Source organism: Micrasema longulum, unplaced genomic scaffold, assembly GCF_059751315.1.
Source record: "Micrasema longulum isolate JH-2025_06_02 unplaced genomic scaffold, ASM5975131v1 h1tg000943l, whole genome shotgun sequence".
NCBI classification, from domain to species: domain Eukaryota; kingdom Metazoa; phylum Arthropoda; class Insecta; order Trichoptera; family Brachycentridae; genus Micrasema; species Micrasema longulum.
In genome coordinates this window covers 258,968-282,827 of record NW_028278134.1, presented here as the reverse complement: position 1 = coordinate 282,827, position 23,860 = coordinate 258,968, and the positions used below count along the sequence as shown (strand labels likewise).

Sequence of the window (23,860 nt, the reverse complement as noted above, 5' to 3'; positions counted from 1 at the left end):
ATCAAATTAGGATTGCCAAAGGGTATTATTGGCCCAACAAATAAATTTATAAAATGAACGAATAAATAAAAAGGCGAGCATAAAGAGTATTATTTACTATGGTTCATACCATAGATATATTTTTATTTGTCTACCATAGATTCGTTGAAGCTCAATAATTAGTATTGTGACATCTGCTTAATATTTTTTTTAATTGTTTGAAATATTTTGTCAATAATTTGATTAATGTTGAAATATATTTATGTACAGGTAATTTACAATTTTTATTTTATCCTGCGATTTTCTATATTTTTTAATTGGCTTTTAAAATCTTTTCATTATTTATATTCATATTTTTTCAGTTATTTTAACCTTTACAATTTTAAAATTAAATTATGATGCCTATAAATAAACGTAAAAATATGTTTTTTGTGTGAATTATTTTATTTTATTTTTTGTGCATATTTTTAAACGCTTTTGTTTTATTCATACTGTCGGGAAATTTATACGTAATACTTATCTTATAAATGTTTGTAAATAAGTATGACATTTCTCAAAATATTTTCAACAAGATATTTTACTAATCCATTACTAAATCAAGTGTAAACTATCTTGAATTTTTATCTTAATTTAACAAAACAATTGTGTTTCAATAAAATGAAATGATAATAGTTTTGAATTGTGTAAATTCTACACCTACGCATTATTTATTTAAAACATACATAAATTGGCCTCATGCCACTGTCCTAATTACAACACATTCATATACATGCAGGTGTGTTTCCTAAAAGATACTTTACATAACATTTATCTGTATGCATTATTTTTGTTCTATAAATAGATCACTTTACAGTTAGTAAATGTGTTTCTATAAAATTATTATCATCAATATTATTTATGTCATTCAACGTTTTAATAAATACGGGGTGTATTTCCGGTTTGTTTATCACTGCAACTCATACAATCTCGAATGTGAACTGAAGTTTTTGAGCTTTTATATTCATTTCATTTATTTATTTTTTAATTACATTGAGAACATTACAGAGTATCCAATTCATTCTCAACACATTACAAAATATACACATCAGATTTATTAAATAGAAAAGAGAAAAAAAAGTCACGTAAAATGGACATTTATTTATTTATTAAATATACGGCCTAAGCCAATTACAACAGTTACATGAAGAAACATGAATACAAGAAACTGAACAAAAATAACATAAAACTATGTAGCCAAGATAAACAAGGGCAATACAATAATGGTATAAAATGTATTCATAAAAACTAAAGACATAAGACTTTGAGCTAAATCATGCCAATCCAACTTCATCCCCCACTGTTTTAGTCGTGAAGAGATCTACGAAAAGCCGCAAGTTCTATCCCAAAGAATTCCTTAGACTAATCTACACATTCTGGACATTGGGACATAAAAACAAAAGTTGCTCTTAAAAAAAAACATTTGTTTTAAAATGGCAAAATCATATGTTTTCCTCATTTTGCGTGCGTTTTACCAGACTACAGCCTTAATCTAACTAACTAACTAACCATCACGCCATTTCCCCGGAGGGGTAGGCAGAGAGGATAGAACGTCACACCACTCTGTCCTGGCACACTTCCTTTGCTTCCTTCACATTCATACATCTTCTCATGCACGCACGTCGATTATTCCGACTTTTCACATGACCACTTTCAAGAATTTGTTGTACTTGATCATGCCATGTCTTTCTCGGCCTTCCTCGACTTCTACAACCAGACACATTCGCATCATAAATCTTTTTAGCCGTTCTTTCATCATTCATTCGCTCCACATGACCGAACCATCGCAAAAGACCTTTCTTAATTTTGTCGATAATGCTTAACTCAGCCTTGCATTCTGCTCTAATTTCGACATTAGGGCACCTATCATACATTGTTTTTCCGCACATTCGCCTGAGGGATCGCATTTCAACAGCATTCAGTCTACTTTCGTCCCTTTTTTTCCAACTCCATGCTTCGCTTCCATACATTAGGGTTGGTACCAGAACTCCATTATGAACTGCTAATTTAGCCTCTTGCGATAGACACTTATTTGCTACGACAGACTTTAAGGCACCATTAACTCTGTTACCGGCACTAACCCTCCTTTCAATATCCTTGTCCATATTTCCATCTCTAGTAAACATACTACCCAGATATACAAATTCTTCGACCTGTTTCAAACTATCTCCATTTACTACAATCTTAATCCACAGACCAAAAGGCAAAATTTGCTTCGTTACCCTTTCAAATTTTTGTTTCTTCCTACAGATACCAGGGAATTAAAAATGAATGTGAATTGTTCTATATGCAGTGACATTTTCAATTCCTCTGATGAAATATTTGCCACACGCTGCGGACATGCATTCCACCAGACTTGTTTACTTCAGTGGATGGAAAGGTAATTCATTCAATATGATTATTTTGATCTATTAGTTACTGAGTGTTTCTCTGTGAATCATTATATTAAAACGGATAAGGATTCAAGTATTCATTTTAAAATAGTATCAGAAAGTCTAGAGGAAGGTAGACACATCTCTGTGCTTATGAAATATTGCATTTGTTAGATTAAAAATAAATAAGAATATGTATACGCTTAATATGACTGAGCTATGTTAGATGGAGACTATCCTAACCAGAGGACGCTCCGTATTCATTTTCTAATCCACTAGTTTTATATAGATTCCCGGGTATAAAATATGAATGCTTATGCAATAAATTAATAAAATAAATCTTTCTTTTATTTTTAAAAGAAATATTTGCGTTCCTATGATTTACCCAAATGTTTCATTTTGAGGGCCATTTTCAACGAGTTGCAAATAACTCACTACTAGAAAATGGAATCGAGTTGGGGTAGAGTGGTATTCGAACCACGGACCTTTGGCCACAGGACCACAACCCGATTTAATAATAAATTCTAATAAAATTCTGTGTTAGTTTCTAAAAATAAATTTTATTAATAAAATAAAGAAACAATGCAATACAAAATGGGTGGTTAAAAAATTAATTGCCTGTTAAAATAATATTTGTCACAACCTTTACGAGTTACAGGTATTTATATTTTGTATGGGAAAAATGAACATTCTTCGGCGAATCTTGCACAAATATTAACGTCATTAATCCTTGCTCCCTACCTTTGGATACACGCCCTATTTCAATTGTAGTGGTAATTTCTTCTCTAACTCATATAGTGTCCATGCGGCTCAACTGTGGAATCATCTCTCATCAACTATCAGAGATGTAACTACAGTAACTCTGTTTAAATCACGTCTGAAGAAACATCTCCTTTCTCTTCGTTAATCTCTCCTCCTTTCCTCTTTATTCCCTTTTCCCATTTAAAAATAACTGATTTAAGGTAATTTATATACAAATACAATTATTTATATTTCTGTATATCTTTAGCTTTTTTATTTTCTATTGAATATGTTTTGCAACTTGAATTACAAAAATTAAACATTTATTTTATTGGTTGGTTGGAAGAAATTTCTATTTGGCAATAAACCGTCAGTGTTCAATTTCCCTATTGTCGACAATCGTGAAATTATGTGGAGCATTAGTTTTTATGCTCCAGATGATTATCTTAGGCAGCGCCAACATAGGCCTTTCCACATTCCAATATACAGATGGCTATCCCCGTTGAAAGGGCTACCTCTCCAATATTGAACAATATTACTTCGGACATTGATATTTTTCACATGTCTGACACTGGAAGAAAACATTTTTTGTATTCGATTTCCCATTAGACTGAACTTCCTCATTACAAATTATCGATACAGTATCATGTATTCAGTCCATAGTTGTATTTAGTATATCTTAGAGCAGGGTTGGAAACCAAATTCCCGCTTGTTGGTGCTCTCTTGTGTACGAGTTTAAGATAAAAATATATAATTAAATGTTTCTGTTATTTTATCAATGATATTTTCTGTTCCCAGGTCCAAAACTTGTCCTCAATGCAGAGCCAAAACAACAGACAAAAGTATATTTAAGATATACTTTAATATACTCAGTTCCGAGGGGATTAAACTGGATGCTGTATCGTTGCAGGCGAAACTTGATACTGTGGAATTTCAGTTTAAACAGAATGAGAAGCAGCTGTCTAAACAAAATGAAGAAATTATGTCACTACAAAAACTATGTTGTAAATCTGAGTAAGATCCTAGAATACCATTTTTTTACAGTAAAATGAAACTGGAACATAATTCACCAAATCATTTTAAAAGATATGAAAAAAATAATACAAAAATCAAGGCTAGCTTATGTTAAAAAATATTTCCAAAATTACATACAAATATACAAACTTGAATAACATCCCTACAGAAATCAAGGAAATAAAATACGTTATTTTATTTATTCATTTATAAACACTAGGTATAACTAGAAAACAAATAGATAACTTTAAAAATATATATCATCGAGTTGTGGCCCCGTGGCTAGTGTTGCGGACTCACGGATCAGAGGTCTGAGGTTCGAACCCCACTATACCCCAACTTTATTCCCATTTTCCAAAAGTGAGTTATTTACAACTCGTTTAAAATGGCCTCAAAAATCGAAATATTTGGATAAATAATAAGAATGCAAATATTTCCTTTTTCTAAAAAAAAATAAAAAGATTTCATCATTTCTAATTATATCGTCATCATTTCCTTTCCACACCTAATGGTGCATAGGGCACTGTAAGTAAGTAAGGTAAGATGATCAGTAATGCTTCCGGTGCAAGCCCAAGAATAATAAAATATTCCATTGTAAAAACACCTTTTTAAATAAATATTTCGTGTCAACCATGTCGGGAATCGAACCCGAGACCTCTTGAAAGGTCGGCAAACGCGCTGACCATTATTAGATCATGAGGTGGGCTTTAATGAAATAAATTCAAATCCGAAAATTATATAAGGCTGAGATAAGCATTATCGACAAAATCAAGAAAGGAGTCTGGACATGTTGAACGAATGGACAGCGAAAGAACGGCTCAAACTATTTACGATGCGAATGTTGATGGATGCAGAAAACGATGAAGACCGAGTAAGACATGGCACAATTCATTTGTATCGTATGAGAGGGAATGAGAGCGAAATACAATTTCAATTGCGTTAGAGTGAGATGGATATATGACAAACGAAATTGTGACAGAATAAGCCTGCTGTACTTTGATTTAATTAATAGTTACACCTGATGACCGGTAATCTGAATACCTGAAACTAGTTTTGTTATAATAATTAACTAGTGTGTGGTCTATATATACAAAGTGTTTTACTATAAATACTTTGTATACCTAGTTGTAGTAATTACCCCGCAATATTATGTAGCAATTTTTAGTTTAGTACTGCAAAATATTTTAGGGAATCACTGATGAATGCAAAGGAAAAATTGAAAACCAAAGATGTTGCTATCAATGGATTAAAAGAACAAGTCGACTACTTGAAAGCTGATTGTAAAGAAATCTCGAAGCTTCGAGAAGACAAGGAGAAGTTACAAAAAGATTTGAATCTGTTAAAAGGGTAAAATATTTCATAGTTGTCAATGTTTAAATTATTTTTTATTTAAATTTTATACCACTGGAAAAACCTTTCTTTTTTTTTTAACAGACTTGAAGAAATAATTTATGGAACCACGTCAGAAGTTGCAGAGATGGTAAAATGTCAAACGGACATGCACGCTTTGTGTATTTATATAATGGCACTTAAACGGTATGTCACCTTTTATTAATTTAACACTAATACATATCCTTCTTACTGAATTTATTAACATATTTACCCTTTCCCTAACTGTCCGAAAACCATCCGCGCGTTACGGTGCTGTGTAGTCATTACACATGCAAAAAATTAGAGATTTTAAATTAGAAAAATGTAAAAATGTGTAACATTCACCATTCTGCACAGTGTGTAAAGTGGCCACTTAAACCAGCCAATGACAGGTCATAAGCCCTGTAAATGCCTAGACTTCCATATTCCCTTCTCAAAAATGTTTTCCCTCTCTGTTGAAATAAATTTTAAGTAAAATTCATCGGCAATTGCTTCAATTATTAATAGTTGAAGACAAAAGTTATAATACTTATAATCTAATTGCTAAAAATGTGAAAAAATTATTAGCTCGGGCTCTCTGCGCATGCGACAGAACCATCCCTGACAAAAGTCAGGCAGTTACTAGCGAGCGTCCGAAAGAAGTACTTGAAACTTTGCTGCTCGCGCGTGTGACGCGTGAAATTGTCTCTCTCGCTCCCGAATATACCTGTATTATCAAGAGTGAGACGTAAAGAATGTGTGAGACAATTATTTATTAGGATTACTCTTTTATTACGTACACAACAAGCGACACATTGGTAAACTTTCTATTGTATTGGTGACTTATCTCCGATTTAAAAAAATGCTTTTTCTGTTCCCAGTTAGCATTAATTATTTAATTTAAAAAATATTTTATCCGATACGTAAATGTATAATGGAAGAATACAGAAAATGTCAACCCATAATTTATTATAGTTATGGAGATATTAAAGTTATTATAGTCCTTAAAATATAGCTTGATTGAAATGACAGCTGTTAAACTAATGTCATTAGTGATGGGAAATTACTGATCATTGATCAAATCGATTTTATCAGTTTTTTCATGCAATCATGAAACTCTGTTTCCGAAAATTGATATAAAAACGCAAAAACAAGCCTATTACAGTGTGTTTAACACAATTATTCACCAAAAAATATGACATTTATACTTTTTTCATGAACAACATCAAATGAATTATTTTTTTTATTCAATCAATTTGTCCCATCTCTAACGTTTTTGCAAAATGATGTAACCTTGTAAGAACGTCGTTAATAATTAGGTTTATTTTAGTTTTTAAGCTGATTTTATATATTTATGTTGATTTATGTGTGTTCATTGTATTAAAAAAATTAATTAACACACCAGATACAAATGATTTTTCGTGTGTCAATATAAATAACTCCTCAGACGTTACTACAAAGTTTTGTCGTCACTTTTTCTGACAAATGTCATTCTAATCAAGCTATATTTTAAGGACTATAGATGTAATGTTTACTAGCTACACATCACCGGGAAGGGAGAGTTAACAGTAACATATTGCGTGGATTTTACTCTAAATTACTTGTCTTGATTAAAGATGACTAAAAGGTCTAGCTAATTCAATTTTTCGCTAACTTTAGAACGGGACGATTTTCCAAAAATCATGCAAACTTATGTAAGAATCCTACCTCAAGTCTGTTCTCTGTTCCAATTACCTATGTACACTATAATAATTTTTTATTTAGAAAACATGCTAAAAAATACAATTTATTTTTGCTCTATCGCAGTGCAACTGCGGATATGCATAGCAAGAAAAAACGCTTGGCCGAAAGCCTGAGATCTTTTCAAAATCAATTGTCTTGTGCCAATACTGAAAAAATGGACCAACAAACAAAAATTGTGTAAGTCTAATAAATATATTGTAAAAATTACTAGTATGAAGTATGTATGTTAAAACTTTTCTAAAAAACTAATTCGATATTAATTTATAGTTTTAGTATTTTAATTTGAATCAAGTTACATGTGTATTTGTACATGCGCTCACAAAATTTAAACGCACACATATATTATTTAAAACATTATTTCAGAGATTCACTCATATAATATAAATGATTTTTAATCAATTTGGAAAAATTATCTGGTAAATAATTTAGTTTCTACCAAAATTTATTTTTAAAATATATGAAATCAAACACCGATTTGAGTCTACTGAACACTTAATTTTATTTTTTAAAATATAAAAACAAAAATTTTGTGACAATTGTTTTGACTTGTTAGGGCATTTTCAAACGAATGTGAAGATTAGATGGATTGAATGTCCTTATATAATTCAATGTACTCAAGAAAAAAATATAAATAATCTTATGAACTAAAGCATGTACATTAATCATAATTGTGGGAAAAACCTTTTTAAGGGCGAAGTAAGTGTTTAATAGGTAATGGGGAATTGGGGTATTTATATTTGAATGTCAGAAAAATTTATAACAAAGTAAGTATTTATTGACATACATGTATGTATTGTGAGATAATGAATGAAGCTTTATAGTTTTATATCTTCAGATAATTGTTGTGGAAATTATAGTCATAATATTATAACAGGTTGGTATTCTTTTTAATTTTAATAAATGATTGAATTTTATATAAACATAAATGTTTTATCTTTATATGTATATATATATATATATATAATTCTTCTGTACGTGTGATGATGCAAATACAAAAAAAAAATTGTGTTTAAAAAAGTTTGTTTTTGAATGTTTACAAACAACATTAGCTTTTTATGGATCCCAATCAGATTCTTTCCTTACATTCCTTATAATTTCTTCCCATTTATTTATTTTTACTGGATTTTTGGTAATATTCAAATAATATTAACTGACATTTAATATATTTTTTTAAATCGCATTATTGAATAAAGTGCACCTCTGTTGGTAAAAAGTGCAGAGTTTGAGAATTCTATATTTGAAAATTAATTATTGTGTGTTTTGGAATTTAACAATAAACAAGGTCCTAGGTACCTACCTAAATTCAATATTTGAATATTAATAATTTTTAGTTTTGGAATTCAATCATTAACAAGTACCTAGGTACCTACTTATCAATGAAAAGTCCTTTTCCAATGTAATAGCAGACAAGCCAACGTTCGGGCAGGATGTCTGTCGAGTCCGCTAGTATAACTATATAAGGACATTTAATCCATCTAATCTTCACATTAGTTTGAAAATGCCTTAACAAGGGAAAGCAATTGTCACGAAATTTTTGTTTTTATATTTGTATAAATAAAATAAAGTGTTCAGTAGACTCAAAACAGTGTTTGATTTCTTATATTATAAGTTTAAATATGGAGTTCTACAAAATAAAAACCAAATCAATCAATCAAATTTATTATATTATTTCCCAGAACATTAGAAGACTCTCTCTCTCACGCTGAAAGTGAGATAAAACAACTCAAAAGAACAATCGGAGATCTGGAATCTCAGCAAAGTAAAAGTGCAATTACTAAGAATGTAATGTTATTAGAAGATGAAGACAATTCACCAAATGAAAATTCAAAAAGAAAATGGAATACTTCTGGGAAAAGTAGTTCTTGTAGTCCGAAGAAATCTCCAAAACTGGAGTCTGAAGGAAGGATATTGGATGTGAGCGTATCAATAAATTCACCTCAGTCAGGTTCCAAAAAAGTTAGCTTATTCATTTTTATCTTATGTGATGTTTAGAATAATGTTAAATGTTATTTTCTACTAAGAAGATTCTTATCTTTTCCAGAAACATTATGTTAAGAGTATAATAGATTCGGACTCTCCGTACTTAAACCTGAAACGAAGCAATCCTCTTGCTGCATTTCAACTAAAAAAATCTTCAACTGCTCTGAAGGTAAGTTATGCCAATTCCCACTATAGAGAAAATCTCACGGTGTTATTTTAATATAACGTATTCGAAATCACTGTTTTCAGGTTTCTTCCGAATTTTCCATCTTCAAAACAAATAAACTGTCGAAAAAGCTAAAATTAGACAACAACCGAGATCTGTTCAAAGCGATGCAGCAATCGAGAAACGAACAAGAGACAACGTACAACGGTCTCGGGGGACATTCTAAAATGGACGTGTTTCCAGTTGGGAAAAATCACTTCACTGTACAAACGCTTACAAAGAAATCCATTTCAAAGGAGAAAATGAAAGGATTGAAAAGACCCGCAAACCAAGCTACATTGGAGAACATTTTTCATAAAAAATAATTTATACAGCCACAAAACAATAATATTTAATGTACCGTATCTTTACATAATTTAATTTGTTAGTTACTGATACAACGTTTATTTTGCTAATTGTTGACAATATTTGCATTATAACTTTATTTATTTAAGAAGCTTTAAGCAAAAATGGATAATTTTTCAGTAAGCTGCTTGTTGCATGCTGATGATGCAGTTCTGTTAGCAAGCAGCAACGAGGATTTGCAAAAAATAGTCTCTAGAATGTATGATGTATGCCTGGAGAGCGAATTGGCGATGAACGAAAGTAAGTCTAAAGTGATGGTATTTGAAAGGGGAAGTGAGTTTACTGACTGCATAATAAATGTGTGACAAGATGTATGAATGTGGAAGAAGCTAGAAATGTATGCCAGGATAGACGTGTGTGGCGGTCCATTCTCTCTGCCTACCCCTATGGGGAAATGGCTTGATAGCAGTAGTAGTAGCTTTAAGATGACACATAATTTGAGCAAAAATATAATGCAATAAATTTTTAGTATTTATATTTGAATTGTTTTAAGACTTATTTAGGCTAAGAACCACTTATCAAGCTGTGATTTAATTATTTATTCCATATAAATATGTAGTAGTTGTATTTGTAGCATTTCGAAACATTTTTTCTTAAAATAAATACTCTCCGTGTAAACTATGAGGTAGCGCTAATTAAAATACCTATGTTGGTAGTTTAGCAAATCTCTTGTCTTTCCTATATTATCTTAGCTGGATTATATCAACCAACCATAGTCTTTTATCCTACATTGTTGAAACTATTACTATTACTACACCCCGGTGAGGGAACATTATTCTGTATAAAAAAAGAATACAAACAATGTAAAAGTATAAATAAATAAATAATATTATTTACATTCTGTCAAATAAATACCAGTACTGAGTAATTTAAAAGGCCCCCGTAATTGCTTTTTAAAAGTTTATTGTGAAGTAAAAGAGTGTTTTCCTCTTTTACTTCACAAAAGTCAGCCAATGGAAGAGTTAGGGAATTGCGGATGTTTAAACATAGGCAGAATGGTGAATGTTACGGTGTGTAAAATGGCCACTTAAACCAGCCAATGATAGTAACATAATACAACAGAGATGAAAAACATTTTAGAGAAGGGAATATGGAAGTCTAGGCGTCCACGGGGCTTATGACGTGTCATTGGCCGGTTTTAGTGGCCACTTTACACACTGTGTAACATTCACCATTCTGTGTATATTTTAACATCTATATGATCATTCTTGGACCAGGTGGATTTATCAACAATGTTTTAAGTTTGTCCAAATTTTTGACTGGATTCATCCCCCTAGGGAGCTGTTCTAATACAATACATTATGTTAATTTTAATAGCTACCTAGGGGGTTGAATCCAGTCCTCGACTACAAAAATTTTGACAAACTCAAAACATTGTTGAGCCAAAGATAGGTCATAAGCCCTGTAAATGCCTAGACTTCCATATTCCCTTCTCAAAAATGATTTTCCCTCTGTTGCAACAAATTGAAATAAAGAAAACTTCTGTGTTTTTCTATGATTGTATCTAAAAATGTGTATTACATTAATTGAATGCCTATTTTATTAAATACATGAACCCAGTGTCCCACAAATAAGGTTTTTATTCTTGTTTCTGCTCTCCTGTAAAATTCCTCTTTGTTTAATGAGTCCATATCCTTGCCATGTACTCTTAATTTTTAATATCCATATCTCCTACAACTCATTTATTTTGATTGAGTCTTCTAAATCCAGCTCGCTGGACCCGATGAACACAGCTGGCCGAGGCAACTCGGCTGTAATGTGTCTTCAAAGCTTCAGAATTGTTAATACACTCGAGTACCTTTTTAATTTATCATAATATTATTGACTAAATGAATAACTAGTTAAGTAGTATATTATGTTTAAAAAATCTCAAATACTTTGTAAAATATCATTTATATTATTAATAAATACAAATAATAAACTCAAGTACTCATTATTTTCACATTTACCTACTAATCAGATTCCGCCATAGTATCCCAGACTTCTGATTGCACAATAAAGAACTTCAGCCCTACTGGAATTAAATAGTATTACAAATTTTCCTGAAAATGTGCGAAAAAAATATTATAATAAAAACAAACTACTTTAAACGGCGCAGAACTAACCGAAATGAAGCGGAAGAGAACTTTAGACGTCACACGCGGAGTAGTTTCAGAAATACAAAACTTTAAAAAATCATAGCGCTGGTAATATATAAAAGGTCAAAAAAAATTTTGAACCAATGAATTTCCTCATTAATTACTTGATTTATCGATCGTCGGTTGGCATTCATTATTGTCCATCTACCAAAATATTTTTTCCCAGGAGACAAAAACAATTTTTAAAATCAAATCGAACACTTTATTTACATTTTTATTATCAATTACAATTAGGATGTGTCTTAAATCGATTATTAATTTTTTTTACTTTGGTGGTTTTTCATGACAAGTGTATTCTCCACATAGAGCATAAGTTTGTGAATATACCTACACAATTTATTAAATTAATTTAACAACTTTAGAAAAGAAGACTTGCATAAAATAGAAATTCTTATTTTATTGCTGTATTTTTTAAAAATGAAAATAAAAGTTGAACAGTGTTTAAAATAAATAGATTTTCTTTCACGTACCAGAGTACTCAGGGGCAGATTACCATAAAATATATGGCAAGGCAACATTAGTTTTAGTTATTGCAAATGATCATAGAATCAAGATGTTGTCTAGTATGAAAACAAATACAATATAAATATCTCATTTACGTTTTACAATCGTTTTGGTTCTGAAGACAAAAATGGGTACTTAATAACATGCTGCAACAGTCACGCGCCAAATTAGTACCACACTAACAGTTTGACAGTTATGAAGGATGACTTTCTCAGCGAGTAGATTTGCGATACCGCTCTTCTTCAGAAGGCTCGAACAACATCCAATAAAAGATAAAGAACACGACCATATGAAAAAATCATTTTAGCCAAAATTGTAGATTGGCGATAATGCACGCCGACTGATGATATGCTGAAAACAAATGAGAAGTCTAATACTTATTACTAAATGTTATTAAATATTTGTATTTAACCACTTATCGACTTTTCTATGTCTACCGGTTTCGAGACATACCCGTCTCGTCGTCAGGACACCAATTAAACTAACATGCAAACCAACATGCAAAACCCACGATACATCTTCACCATAGTTGTTACACAAAAATATATAACCAACACGACATGCATTTTAATAAGCACATGCACTGATTATGACAAACATGCACTGATGAAATTATGAAAGTATTCTGTTGTTTGAGAAATAAATGAAAAAAGTAGAGGGGATAGATAAGTAGGGGATAGGTGTTGGTTTAATTGATGTCCTGATGAAGAGACGGGTACGTCTCGAAACCGGTAGACATAGAAAAGTCGGTATAATGAATTTTAATAACATTTAGTAAAAAGTTTGACCACAAAGTTAATTCTTTAAATATTAATAATAATACTAATTATATATGCAATATTTTTAATTTATTTTTAATATGTGTTTTGATTTGTGTTTTCTTTTTATTTGTATATAATATATATATGTAATAAAATAATTAGTTTGAGACCCCTGAAACATTATATATACAAGCCGTCATACTTGCTACCTTGGTAGGTTCATGATGATTTCAGTTGTACAAAGGAAGTGCGTACTACTGACTTTGCAACAATAACCAATGAACCAGAGATTTAGTCTGTTTGTATAATATACTCATATCATATAAAGGTCTATTTATTTTTATATTTACTGATTTTGTGTGCATAATAATGTGTGCCTATGTAAGATTTACAAACCTAAAATGTATCTCTTATTTACTACTTTTCTTCTATACTACACTGTTTTACTATAAATCTTTTATTATTTTTTTACTATACATTACTTTTATTGAGTTTAACCATAACAATTAACTATGTTTTCTTTCATTTTATAACTTTGTATTTAACTTTGATTTTGTACAAATTGGCTACGGCTGTTAGTTATAATAATAAATAAATAAATATCCTATGATTAATGATTATACCAAAGGCTTGTCCCGTAGAATAAACTTGTGCCATCTGCTAGATGTTAATCTAGGGACTAGGGAGACAAAAAACAAAATGCGTTTTTTTTAAATATCTTATTTATGAATAGGATAAACGAACATAAAAATAAAGAAAATAATAAAAGTTTTTAAATAACACTGAAGTAAAGTAGACCCATCATTGGTTTTAGAAATGAAACAATTCATTTTTTATATTCATCATCTCCGTCATATTTGCTTTCCTCTGATTTTGGTTTACTTTCTTTCTCTACCCTTTCTCCTGGTATCGATGCTTCCTTTAGAGATATTTCAAACTGAACTGGTTCAATGAGTCGCTTTTTGCCATGTGGAGGAGGTCCAATGAGTTTTTCTACATCCGCATAGTTCAATGTTTCTTTAGCGAGCAATTGTTGCGCCATAATTTCTAGTTTATCCTTATTCTCTTTTATAAGTTTTTCTGTTCTAAAATATGCTTGAGCTACTATATTTCGAGTCTCCAAATCTATAAGATTTTTTAGAGTCTTACTGTATGGAGATTTACCGGATTCTTTTGTTTCTGCGGGAAATGATACTAAGCCTACATTTTCAGACATTCCAAACTGTCTCACTTGCGCATAAGCCATGTTTGTAACTTTCTCTAAATCATTTTGGGCTCCGGAAGTAATACTATTGAATGTTACGGATTCAGCTACTCGGCCTCCGAGTGCCATACACATACGATCAAACAGTTCTTCTTTGGAGAAAAGCTTCTGATCTGTAGGTGTATACTGAGCAAAGCCCAATGCGAGACTAGTACGGGGAACAATCGTAACCTTAAGCAAAGCGTCAGTATGTTCTAAAAGCCATCCGACAAGTGCATGCCCAGATTCGTGGTACGCTACAATTTTTCTTTCAGTTTGTGACATCGCGTGATTTCTTTTTTCAGTCCCGCCCACCAACCTTTCCACCGCATATTCCAAATCAGCTCCGGTCACAGTAGACTGCTTTAATCTAGCAGCGTGCAAAGCTGACTCGTTACATACATTGGCTATGTCTGCTCCGCTAAATCCCGGAGTCAAGTAAGATAATCTTCTTGAATAGTAAGATGGCGGGTGCTCCAAAACTATGCTTTTTAAATGTCCCTCAAAAATCTCTTGGCGTTCTTCCAAGGTAGGTACATCGATCAGAATATGCCTGTCAAACCTACCGGGTCTAAGAAGAGCTTTGTCGAGCACATCAGCTCTGTTGGTAGAAGCGAGCATAATAATTCCTTCGCGCGAAGCCATCCCGTCCATTTCCACAAGTAACTGGTTGAGGGTCTGCTCCCCCTCTCCGCTAGTGCCCCCTGCCTGTCCCCCGGGAGATAGCCCCGACCTCTTCTTTCCGATGGCGTCTATCTCGTCTATATATATAATGCACGGAGAGCGTTTGCCCGCTTCCTTGAACAGATCCCTGACTCTGGCGGCACCGAGACCTCCGATCATCTCTATGAACTCTGATCCATTCATGGACAGAAAGGGAACATTAGCCTCGGTAGCTACAGCTTTGGCCAGCATTGTCTTCCCGCAACCAGGAGGTCCGAGTAGCAATGCGCCCTTGGGAACTTTAGCTCCTAAACTTTTATAGTAGTCGGGACGTTTTAAATAGTCCACAAACTCCATAACTTCTACCTTAGCCTCCTTCAGACCGGCAACATCTTCAAACTTGACTCCCTTCCCGGGCCCGGATAGAGGATCCACAAGTGTGAACTTAGCCCTGCCCATTTGGGTAAAAGAGTCAAAACTGATTGGTGTCTTCATACCCTTACTGCGAGACACGAAAGATAAGAGTAATCCGAGCAGCAACAGAGTTACGAGTATCCGCCCAGCAGCTTCGCCTCCTCGTTCGTAAATGATGGGAACACCTTCCTTAATCCCCAAACTGGTCTCTGCTTCTCTGAGCTTGTCTTCGAAGCTGTGCAGGTCCACAATATTCATGTGATACACTCGTTGGTCTGTCTTCTTCCCCTTGATGATGGCTCCTTCCTGGAGAATGATAGTAACCATATCCAGATCTGGTCTGACGATTATCTCCTCCACTTCCCCTTTGGCTAACATTTGGTAGAGAAACTCATTCCAAGACACATAACGCAGTGTTTCCGGTTGATTGTTTCCGGGAAATAGCATGGAGAGTAAAGTTATGAATAAGTAAGCTGTTAGCATCCAGAATACAGCTTTTGTTAATATTGAAGGTACCTTGTTAGCGTCATCGTCATCTTTCTTGGGATCTTGAGATTTATTTGGCTTTTTCTTGGGATCACTCGGGGGTCCAAATGGTGGTAGCTTATGATGTAAGGCTGCAGATGTGTGAAACTTATGACTGGACATAGATTTACTGCCCAAATTCATATTGAAAGATCTATGGAGTAAGGCGCAAACAGCCTTAAATTCGTTGTGAAAACTGCTGGTCATTTTCCTAGTTAGGTTCATCGTTTGTAATGGAGGGTTTTGATTACGTACGTTTTGCACAATAACTGGCTTGAGATTTTTTATATCATCCAGTCGACGCATATTTTTTGCAATTGTTGAATACAGAGTTCTTTTATCCATCTTTAAAAATGAATACTTCATGTTCTTTAATGAGAACATTTTCAGATGATGTTTTTTGGTTATGTATTATGCAATTTTATAAAATTTCAGATACAACTCATCGCTACAATTGTACAATGTTTTGTTTATCTAATTTAAGTAAAGCAATCGATGTACATATACTTATATGAAATAAATACAGTAAAATGTGAAAGTAAATTATTTACATCCGAAATGTCAAAACAGAACTGTCATTTGTGATTTTTTACTTCTGTACCTATAACAGATTTGGGAAAGTCTTTGAATATTTCCCTAGCCTAGATAATGGAACATCTTTTGGCCATATTTATATAGAGATTTTGACGTTTGGTAATTTCTGCTCTTTTGCGTATCTGTGGCCTGTGGCTTTATTTTTCATCTGTCAACGTGACAGATCCTCGAAAGAAACCAAACAAGAAAGTTTAAATTACAATTTAACAATTTTAAAAATAACAAAAAAATAAATAAAGTCCTCTATAATTATTCAATATGTCTTTCCTGAGAGGATCCCCTAATTACGTTTGGTGTACGACCAGTGTGTTGGGCAAGGGAGCTACTGGAGCTGTGTTTCAAGGTGTTAACAAAAATAACGGCGAACCCGTCGCGGTAAAAACGTTCAACCAACTCAGTCACATGCGTCCTCACGAAGTTCAGATCCGAGAATTCGAAGTTTTGAAGAAAGTTAAGCACGAAAATATCGTAAAACTTCTAGCTATAGAGGAAGAGCAAGAAAGTCGAGGGAAAGTGATTGTCATGGAGCTTTGCACGGGAGGTAGTCTGTTCAATATCTTAGATGACCCTGAAAATACATACGGGCTTCAAGAAACAGAATTCCTTCTGGTCGTGGAACATTTATCTGCCGGAATGAAACATTTACGAGATAATAACATTGTCCACCGAGATCTAAAGCCCGGAAACATCATGAAATTCATTAACGACGATGGTACGACTATTTATAAACTGACGGACTTCGGTGCGGCTCGCGAGTTGGAGGAAGATCAGCAATTCATGTCCCTGTACGGCACGGAAGAGTACTTGCACCCCGACATGTACGAGAGAGCGGTGCTGAGGAGGCCCGTCGGCAAAACCTTCGGGGCGACTGTAGACCTGTGGTCTATAGGAGTGACGCTGTACCACGTGGCCACCGGAAACTTGCCTTTCCGCCCTTTCGGGGGAAGGAAAAACAAAGAGACCATGTTCTACATCACGACGAGAAAAAATTCTGGTGTAATATCGGGAACGCAGACCTCGGAGAACGGCCACATCGAGTGGAGCCGAGAACTACCTGTGCACTGTCAGCTCACCGCCGGCCTGAAGAAGATCATAACTCCGTTGCTGGCGGGATTACTCGAGGTGGATCCCGAGAAGATCTGGAGTTTTGATCGTTTCTTCTCGGAAGTTCAGGATCGGCTCAACTCTGTTGCGATAAATATATTTTTCGTTAATAAAGCCAGCTGTATAAAAGTGAGTATCATTCGATATAATTTATGTACAACAAATGAAACAAAACAGTTTGGTTTATACCAATAATTTATTTGACTGATTAATTATACATCATTGATTTAATCCATTATCTTTATTTACTTTAAAAACTTCTACTGATTGTTACAGGTGTTTCTTAAACATGAAGATTGCTTGAAGAATTTACAGTACCAAATATGTGAGCAGACTGAGATATTACCCAATAATCAAATTATTTTGTATAAAGATCAGCTACTGCAAACTGTTATTGATGAAACTACGACGGGTAAGTTCAATTGAAACGTCTTCAATTTGTATTACTGTAGTAAAATATAATATTGTCCTTAAAGTTATTTTTATGGCAAATTTAATTAAGTAATGTTAATCCGTCTGTAAATCCATGTATAAATATTGTTTCCAGGTAAAAATTATCCCTTAACAACTGAGCAAGAACCCCTGATGCTGTTTAGTAAAAATAACAACACATGTTGTTCTGTCGTCTTGTCATCAGAAAATGAAATTCCAAAGTTTCCCGTGTTTCCCAGCCTAGTATCAGTGGAGAATGATGCCAGCCAGGCCAAGGTTGGTTGAACTATTTTTTATCTAGTTTTTATTTTATTTTATGGGTATGGATGTAAACGAAAACATGAAGTCAAAACCAAAGTGTGCGTCTTTGGAAATTACTCAAAAATAAGATTTATAATAAAATACTTTTAGAATTAAATATATATCTGCATTTAAAATTTGGACCTCTGATCCGTGAGTCTACAACACTGGCCACGGGACCACGGCCCAATTCGAATATGATGATCAAAATAGGATGCATTTGGTTTTAAAATGCTGTGCCCTATACACCACTGGGTGTGGAAAGGGGAATGATAATGATGATGATATTGAAAAATTTATTTCATAAGCAAAAAAGCCTTCTTCTCTTTATCCTTTAAGAGATCCTAAGATCCGTGTTGCAGAAAACTAGTTATTCTCCTGAGATAATGAGGTCCAACTGTTCCTCTATCTCTTGGATGGTCTTCCAGACGGAATTTCATTGGCTGCAGCGTACACAAGTCTGTCACTGCTCATCTTGCCCACATGGTCCCTCCAGTATCTTCGTCTGGATCTGCTGCATCGCACGATACCCTCCATTTCACACATATTTCTAATTATCGTGCAACAGATTTGGTGTTGGAGCATTTTTCCAGTGATGGACCTTAAGACCTTCATTTTAGCAATTCCGAGTAGCCCTTTGGAACAAACGGTGTCAGCCCGCGCTTCCACAGCATACGCCATGATGGACCTCACACCTGTCTTCTATATTCTGACCTTGCTATCGATACGCATATCCTTATTTCTCCATATTACATTCTTTAAAAAAATCCCACACTCTTATTATCTGTCAAAAGTACTATCATATGTTGCCGCTTGTGTGGTACACATTGTTTCTGCATGATTCCTGCTCTCAAAACCCACCTTGAATATTAATTGATTTATTTTTAAACGTGTTTACAGGTTGCCTGCAGTGTGGGCCACGTGATTAAGCGGCGAGTGGAAATGCTGTCCACCGGGTCTCGCCTGTCCAGTGAGTGCGTGGGTCGGTGGGCGTCGCTACTGCGTCGTGCCCTGGCCGCCCTCTCCACCCGCGCCGCCTCCCTCAGCGCACTCGCCACTCTGCAGGCCGACACGGCTAGAGTTCTGGATGCTGCCACCCTCACAGCAGACCAGATTTCCAATGCTGTACACTATTCTTTTTATCTATAAATATATTTGTTATCTGGGAATGAACATTAAATAGTTATTATAGTAAATTGTTTAAGTAAAAATTACAAAAAGGGGAAAAAATGGGTAATGTTTCAATACATTCATTCATCGTTATCTTTCTGCACCTAATGGTGCTTAGGGCACTGAATTGGTACACCAATAGTGACGTATCTTGAAAGTTTTTGTTACACGAAGGTAAGATGTTCAGTTTTATCTTCAGGTGCCCGTCCCGGGACTATAATATATATTGGTGTAAAAACACCTTTCTAAATAAATATTTCGTGTCAACCATGTCGGAAGTTGAACCCGAGATAAAATTAATAGTTTATATTCTACTGATGATTTTTTTTACTGTCCTTAAATTGATGGTTCCCATAAATCTGGCAAAAATTGCTTGATTTTTGATTTAAACTATCATAATACAGGTTTTGTACTAGCTCTGAGTTTCTCTCATAACACGTTTATAGGAACCTATCAACCGTGCTGTAGGAGGATTACCTGTATACTTACTTTTATATAGATTCCCTCCTTTAGAATGAAAATTATTGAAATTGACCAAACTTAATAAATAATTCATTAACAAATAGAAAAAATAAATCCAAACTTTCCTTTAAATCTTGCAAAGTCCAAATTCAACAGTACACATATGAAACAGTATTGCAAAACATTCCGAGTATGTATGTTTTACTATGATGGGTAAAAAAAGACTTTGAGGAACTGATAGAGGTTTTGAGGAATGTCTTTTAACAATATCATTAAAATATCTATGGACATTTTTTTTTTTTACCTATTTCAGTTATCTAATGGTGCGCAGGATGACACAGTAATGTCACTATCAGCCCCGAGCAAGTGGTGTCAGGAGTCTCAGGCTCTGAGCGAGGAGATGTCAGCCGGGTGGACTGCAGCCATAGGACAGCTTCACTCCCGATACGTAGCGGGGGACTTGCTGCAAACCGAGTGGGCTCATGCCACCATAGACATCAAGTGCCCGCACAAACAGAGGCTCCCACACAGGGCCAAGACTCTTGTGGATAAGTAAGCATTTTTTGTTCCACAATAGACAAGAAGCACAATTACTCCCGTAATGTAATGGCTAAGATACTAGCCTTATGAGGGTGAGATCACAAAATTAAATGTAATTTTAGTCAAGCCTGGGTGTTATGTGCCGTACTTCATCATTATGATTTTTACCCTTCAAGTACAAGCGTGGTCAAAGTGGACACTGTCGCAAAACGATATCCTCACTTCTCTTTTTAAGTTAATATGGTTGCATTTACTATATTTCAGCCCCGAAAGATTTGTTCTTCAGTATGTGGTGTGCCACAATGAAATAAAAAGTGTGTGGAATTAATGGCGAATTTTTTAGTAAAAATAATAGTTCATAAAAGACAGAAATTTAATCAAACCCAGCAAGCATTACTCCATGGAAGATACCAAAAACAACGATGAGATTTCAATAAAAAAATTAATCAACTTTGAAGATCTGTGTCTTATACAGCGTAACATTTTAAGTGTTTACTTAATTCATTAATGTCAAAAATTTTACACGGTTGACAAACTATGCATAATAGAGTTAGCAACGTAAGCCACATCCTGTCTGTTTGTTTTGCCGGACATTTAAATGTAATAATTTGACACGCTCTATCATACTGTAGCTAAAGAAATCATTTTATAAGAAAACGTATTCAACATAGAGCGTATTAACTAATTTTGAATTTTATAAATTATCAGTTTTCTAAAATATATTTTATTCATTATTCCCTTTCCACACCTAATGGTGCATAGGGCACTGCATTGATACACCTATCGCAGCGTATCTTGATCATTTTGTTACATGAAGATAAGATGATCAGTCTTACGCTTCAGGCGCCAGTCCAGGGACTATAAAATATTAGTGTAATGTAAAAATGCATTTTTAAATAAATATTTTATATCAACCATGTTGGGAATCGAGCCCGAGACAGTGGTCAGCATGTTTATCTACCAAATATATTTATTGGTCATATAATGAAAATTCCAATGAGAAATTTAAAAAGTAAATATGTGTGCGACGACTTGAACCGAACCTCATATGTTGAGCAGAAGAGGGTCGCAGAGAATAGAGCGCAGTGGATGACGAGTGCGGGATGCAGGACTTTGCTGCAAAACAATCCCCAGGATTGAGACTGCATTTACACTATTTTATTTATACCTGTCACATGCACTATGGTTTTTTCAATATTTTCTATAAATGCGTGTCTGTCTGATATCTGTACTGATAGACTACATACATGTGGATTGTGAATCCCTCCCAAGCGTTTGCCGCAAGCTGTCTTGATCGACGGCAAGCACTTGCAAGCACGCACAAGTCAAGTCAAACGCTCAATCCACACACTTGAATTTGTGATGGCTTGTCGAGGCTTGGCAAGCGTATAGCGCTACCTCTGTATCCACTTATCACCTTTATAGGCCATCCCATCAATGGTACTTAGAGATTAATTGTAAATTATGTTACGAGTGTAACTGATCAAAATGAATAATGCAAATATATTTTGAATTACAGATTACGAGATTCGTGGCAACATTTAGTGCGAGACCGCGCTGCGCGCTCCCTAACCTATAATGACGAGCAGTTCCACGCTCTAGAGAGGGTAAAGGTGTCGGAGGCCGGTCGTGCTGCGCGTTCTCTACTGGAACAGGACTGCGCCCCTCACGCTGCTGCCACAGCGGAGGCTCTCGAGGACTGGTCCGCATTACCCACCCTTACCTAGTTAACATAATTACCCCTTATGTGAAGTGTTGGCCAATTGCTTGATCAGTTGTAATATGGTTTAACAAAACACTGTAAAAATGTGTTTTTAATTAACAACCATATTTTTTTTCTACAACTGCGACATAAATAGTTTATGTGCGAATGAACTAATTACATAGAATAGTTATCGATTACTGTTGTTTAATACCGATTCTTTTGAGGTGACTCACGCTGCAATAGAATCTTTTTTTTTTTTTCTAAAAAAAGATTTTCAATTAATTTGATAGTTTTTATATTAAGTGTTATACAGTGTAATATTGAATGGTCCGTGGCTAGTGTCTCGGACTCACGGCTCAAAGGTCCGTGGTTCTTGATTACCATTTTCTAATAGTGAGTTATTTACAACTCGTTGAAAATGGCCCTCAAAATGAAATATTTGGGTAAATCATAAGAACGCAAATATTTCTTTTCTATAAAAAATATTAAATATATGAGTATTTTTATTTTCAACATTATATTATTATATTCGGATTAAGATTTTTGCAATCATATCTTATTGGGGTGGTGATAAATGTGTCTTGTTTATATCATTTCTTTTTGTGCATTCGAGGAAAAATGCTTAAGTATAATGATAATTTTAAACTACTTGATTAAATGTAGGTATTTTATTTTTGGAGATTCGGTAATTATTTAGGTAATGTGGCATAATATTTATAAATGTATTGATTTTAGTATAGAAAAGTCCCAACTTAACACGGAATTTTCTAACAACTCGGGACATGGACATTGATGATTGTATAATAAAATAAATGAAAATAAAATAAATAAAAAATCGATTTTTTACAGGTATAAAGTAGCGCAGACGGTTTATTTACAATCCCAAATATTAGACAAGGATTTAATGGCAGCAGATTTGAAATTACGAGCTCTGGGAGAAAAAATGAAAGACGGTGTAAATGGTTTGAAGCAACATCTCGATGACGCTGTTAAACAGGTATGTCATTATTTTATTTTTTTAAATTTTGAAGAAGAGCACACGTAAACATATTCTAATGTGTGCTCTAAAAATAACATCGTAAATATATTGCATTTATAAGCCGTTTAACACATATGTCTTAACCTACGGTTCGAATTTTGTTAATTTTTTTTTCTTCACAAATCTTTTTTCCCATTTCACAATTTTTGTCGGCCTCATGGTGCAATGGTCAGCGCGTTTGCCTACCAAGCAAGAGGTCTCGGCTTCGATTCCCGACATGGTTGATTTGAAATATTACAAACAGTCGAAAGAGTTCTCCAAGTCAGTTGTGAATTTGGGAAGCTCTTTCTCGATCCCAGTTTCGGAGAAGCCATTTGATGGTCCTAAAGGGGGTGTCTAGGGTCGTGGATCTGTCTGTCTCTCGGAGTCCGCTGCTACATTTCTCTTGATGTTGGGTACAGCGATTCTTATTACAGGATAAATTTTGTGCACTGGTGTGGGCAGCCGGACACCAGTTGTGCCTTTTCATTTACAGCAATT

The 23,860-nt window shown here is 34.1% G+C and overlaps 3 protein-coding genes across 4 annotated transcripts in view; 2 read left to right on the top strand and 1 right to left on the bottom strand.

The window, feature by feature from the left end:
- The first annotated feature begins 123 nt into the window (after window positions 1-123).
- On the top strand, window positions 124-10,261 carry nopo (TRAF interacting protein no poles). Of its 2 annotated transcripts, XM_088232073.1 has the most exons (9): window positions 124-249; window positions 2,266-2,395; window positions 3,927-4,142; window positions 5,331-5,489; window positions 5,577-5,678; window positions 7,299-7,412; window positions 8,912-9,191; window positions 9,277-9,384; window positions 9,465-10,261. In XM_088232073.1, exons 2-9 carry the CDS (start codon window positions 2,283-2,285, stop codon window positions 9,744-9,746), a joined length of 1,374 nt encoding a protein of 457 aa, XP_088088199.1. In that variant the 5' UTR covers window positions 124-249; window positions 2,266-2,282; the 3' UTR covers window positions 9,747-10,261. The 2 variants fall into 2 exon arrangements, with proteins under 2 accessions (XP_088088199.1, XP_088088200.1); XM_088232074.1 differs by lacking the exon at window positions 7,299-7,412 and having other exon boundaries at window positions 129-249.
- Window positions 10,262-13,644: 3,383 nt separating this feature from the next.
- On the bottom strand, window positions 13,645-16,633 carry Spg7 (SPG7 matrix AAA peptidase subunit, paraplegin). The gene has a single exon (XM_088232069.1). It carries the CDS (start codon window positions 16,416-16,418, stop codon window positions 14,016-14,018), a length of 2,403 nt encoding a protein of 800 aa, XP_088088195.1. The 5' UTR covers window positions 16,419-16,633; the 3' UTR covers window positions 13,645-14,015.
- Window positions 16,634-16,886: 253 nt separating this feature from the next.
- IKKepsilon (I-kappaB kinase epsilon) overlaps window positions 16,887-23,860 on the top strand; it is an 11,107-nt gene continuing 4,133 nt past the window's right edge. Inside the window, exons 1-7 of the mRNA XM_088232070.1 lie at window positions 16,887-17,861; window positions 18,009-18,144; window positions 18,280-18,440; window positions 19,365-19,589; window positions 20,410-20,648; window positions 22,156-22,338; window positions 23,191-23,338. Of these exons, the coding sequence (XP_088088196.1) occupies window positions 16,887-17,861; window positions 18,009-18,144; window positions 18,280-18,440; window positions 19,365-19,589; window positions 20,410-20,648; window positions 22,156-22,338; window positions 23,191-23,338 (2,067 nt within the window). The remainder of the gene's footprint in view (window positions 17,862-18,008; window positions 18,145-18,279; window positions 18,441-19,364; window positions 19,590-20,409; window positions 20,649-22,155; window positions 22,339-23,190; window positions 23,339-23,860) is intronic.

Bases quoted from the DNA above. Each gene is read 5' to 3' on its own strand.
- nopo (XM_088232073.1), top strand. From the start codon at position 2,283: ATGAATGTGAATTGTTCTATATGCAGTGACATTTTCAATTCCTCTGAT. The intron at 5,490-5,576 runs GTAAAATATTTC...TTTTTTTAACAG, and splicing joins GATTTGAATCTGTTAAAAGG to ACTTGAAGAAATAATTTATG. The intron at 9,385-9,464 runs GTAAGTTATGCC...CACTGTTTTCAG, and splicing joins AATCTTCAACTGCTCTGAAG to GTTTCTTCCGAATTTTCCAT.
- Spg7 (XM_088232069.1), bottom strand. From the start codon at position 16,418: ATGTTCTCATTAAAGAACATGAAGTATTCATTTTTAAAGATGGATAAA.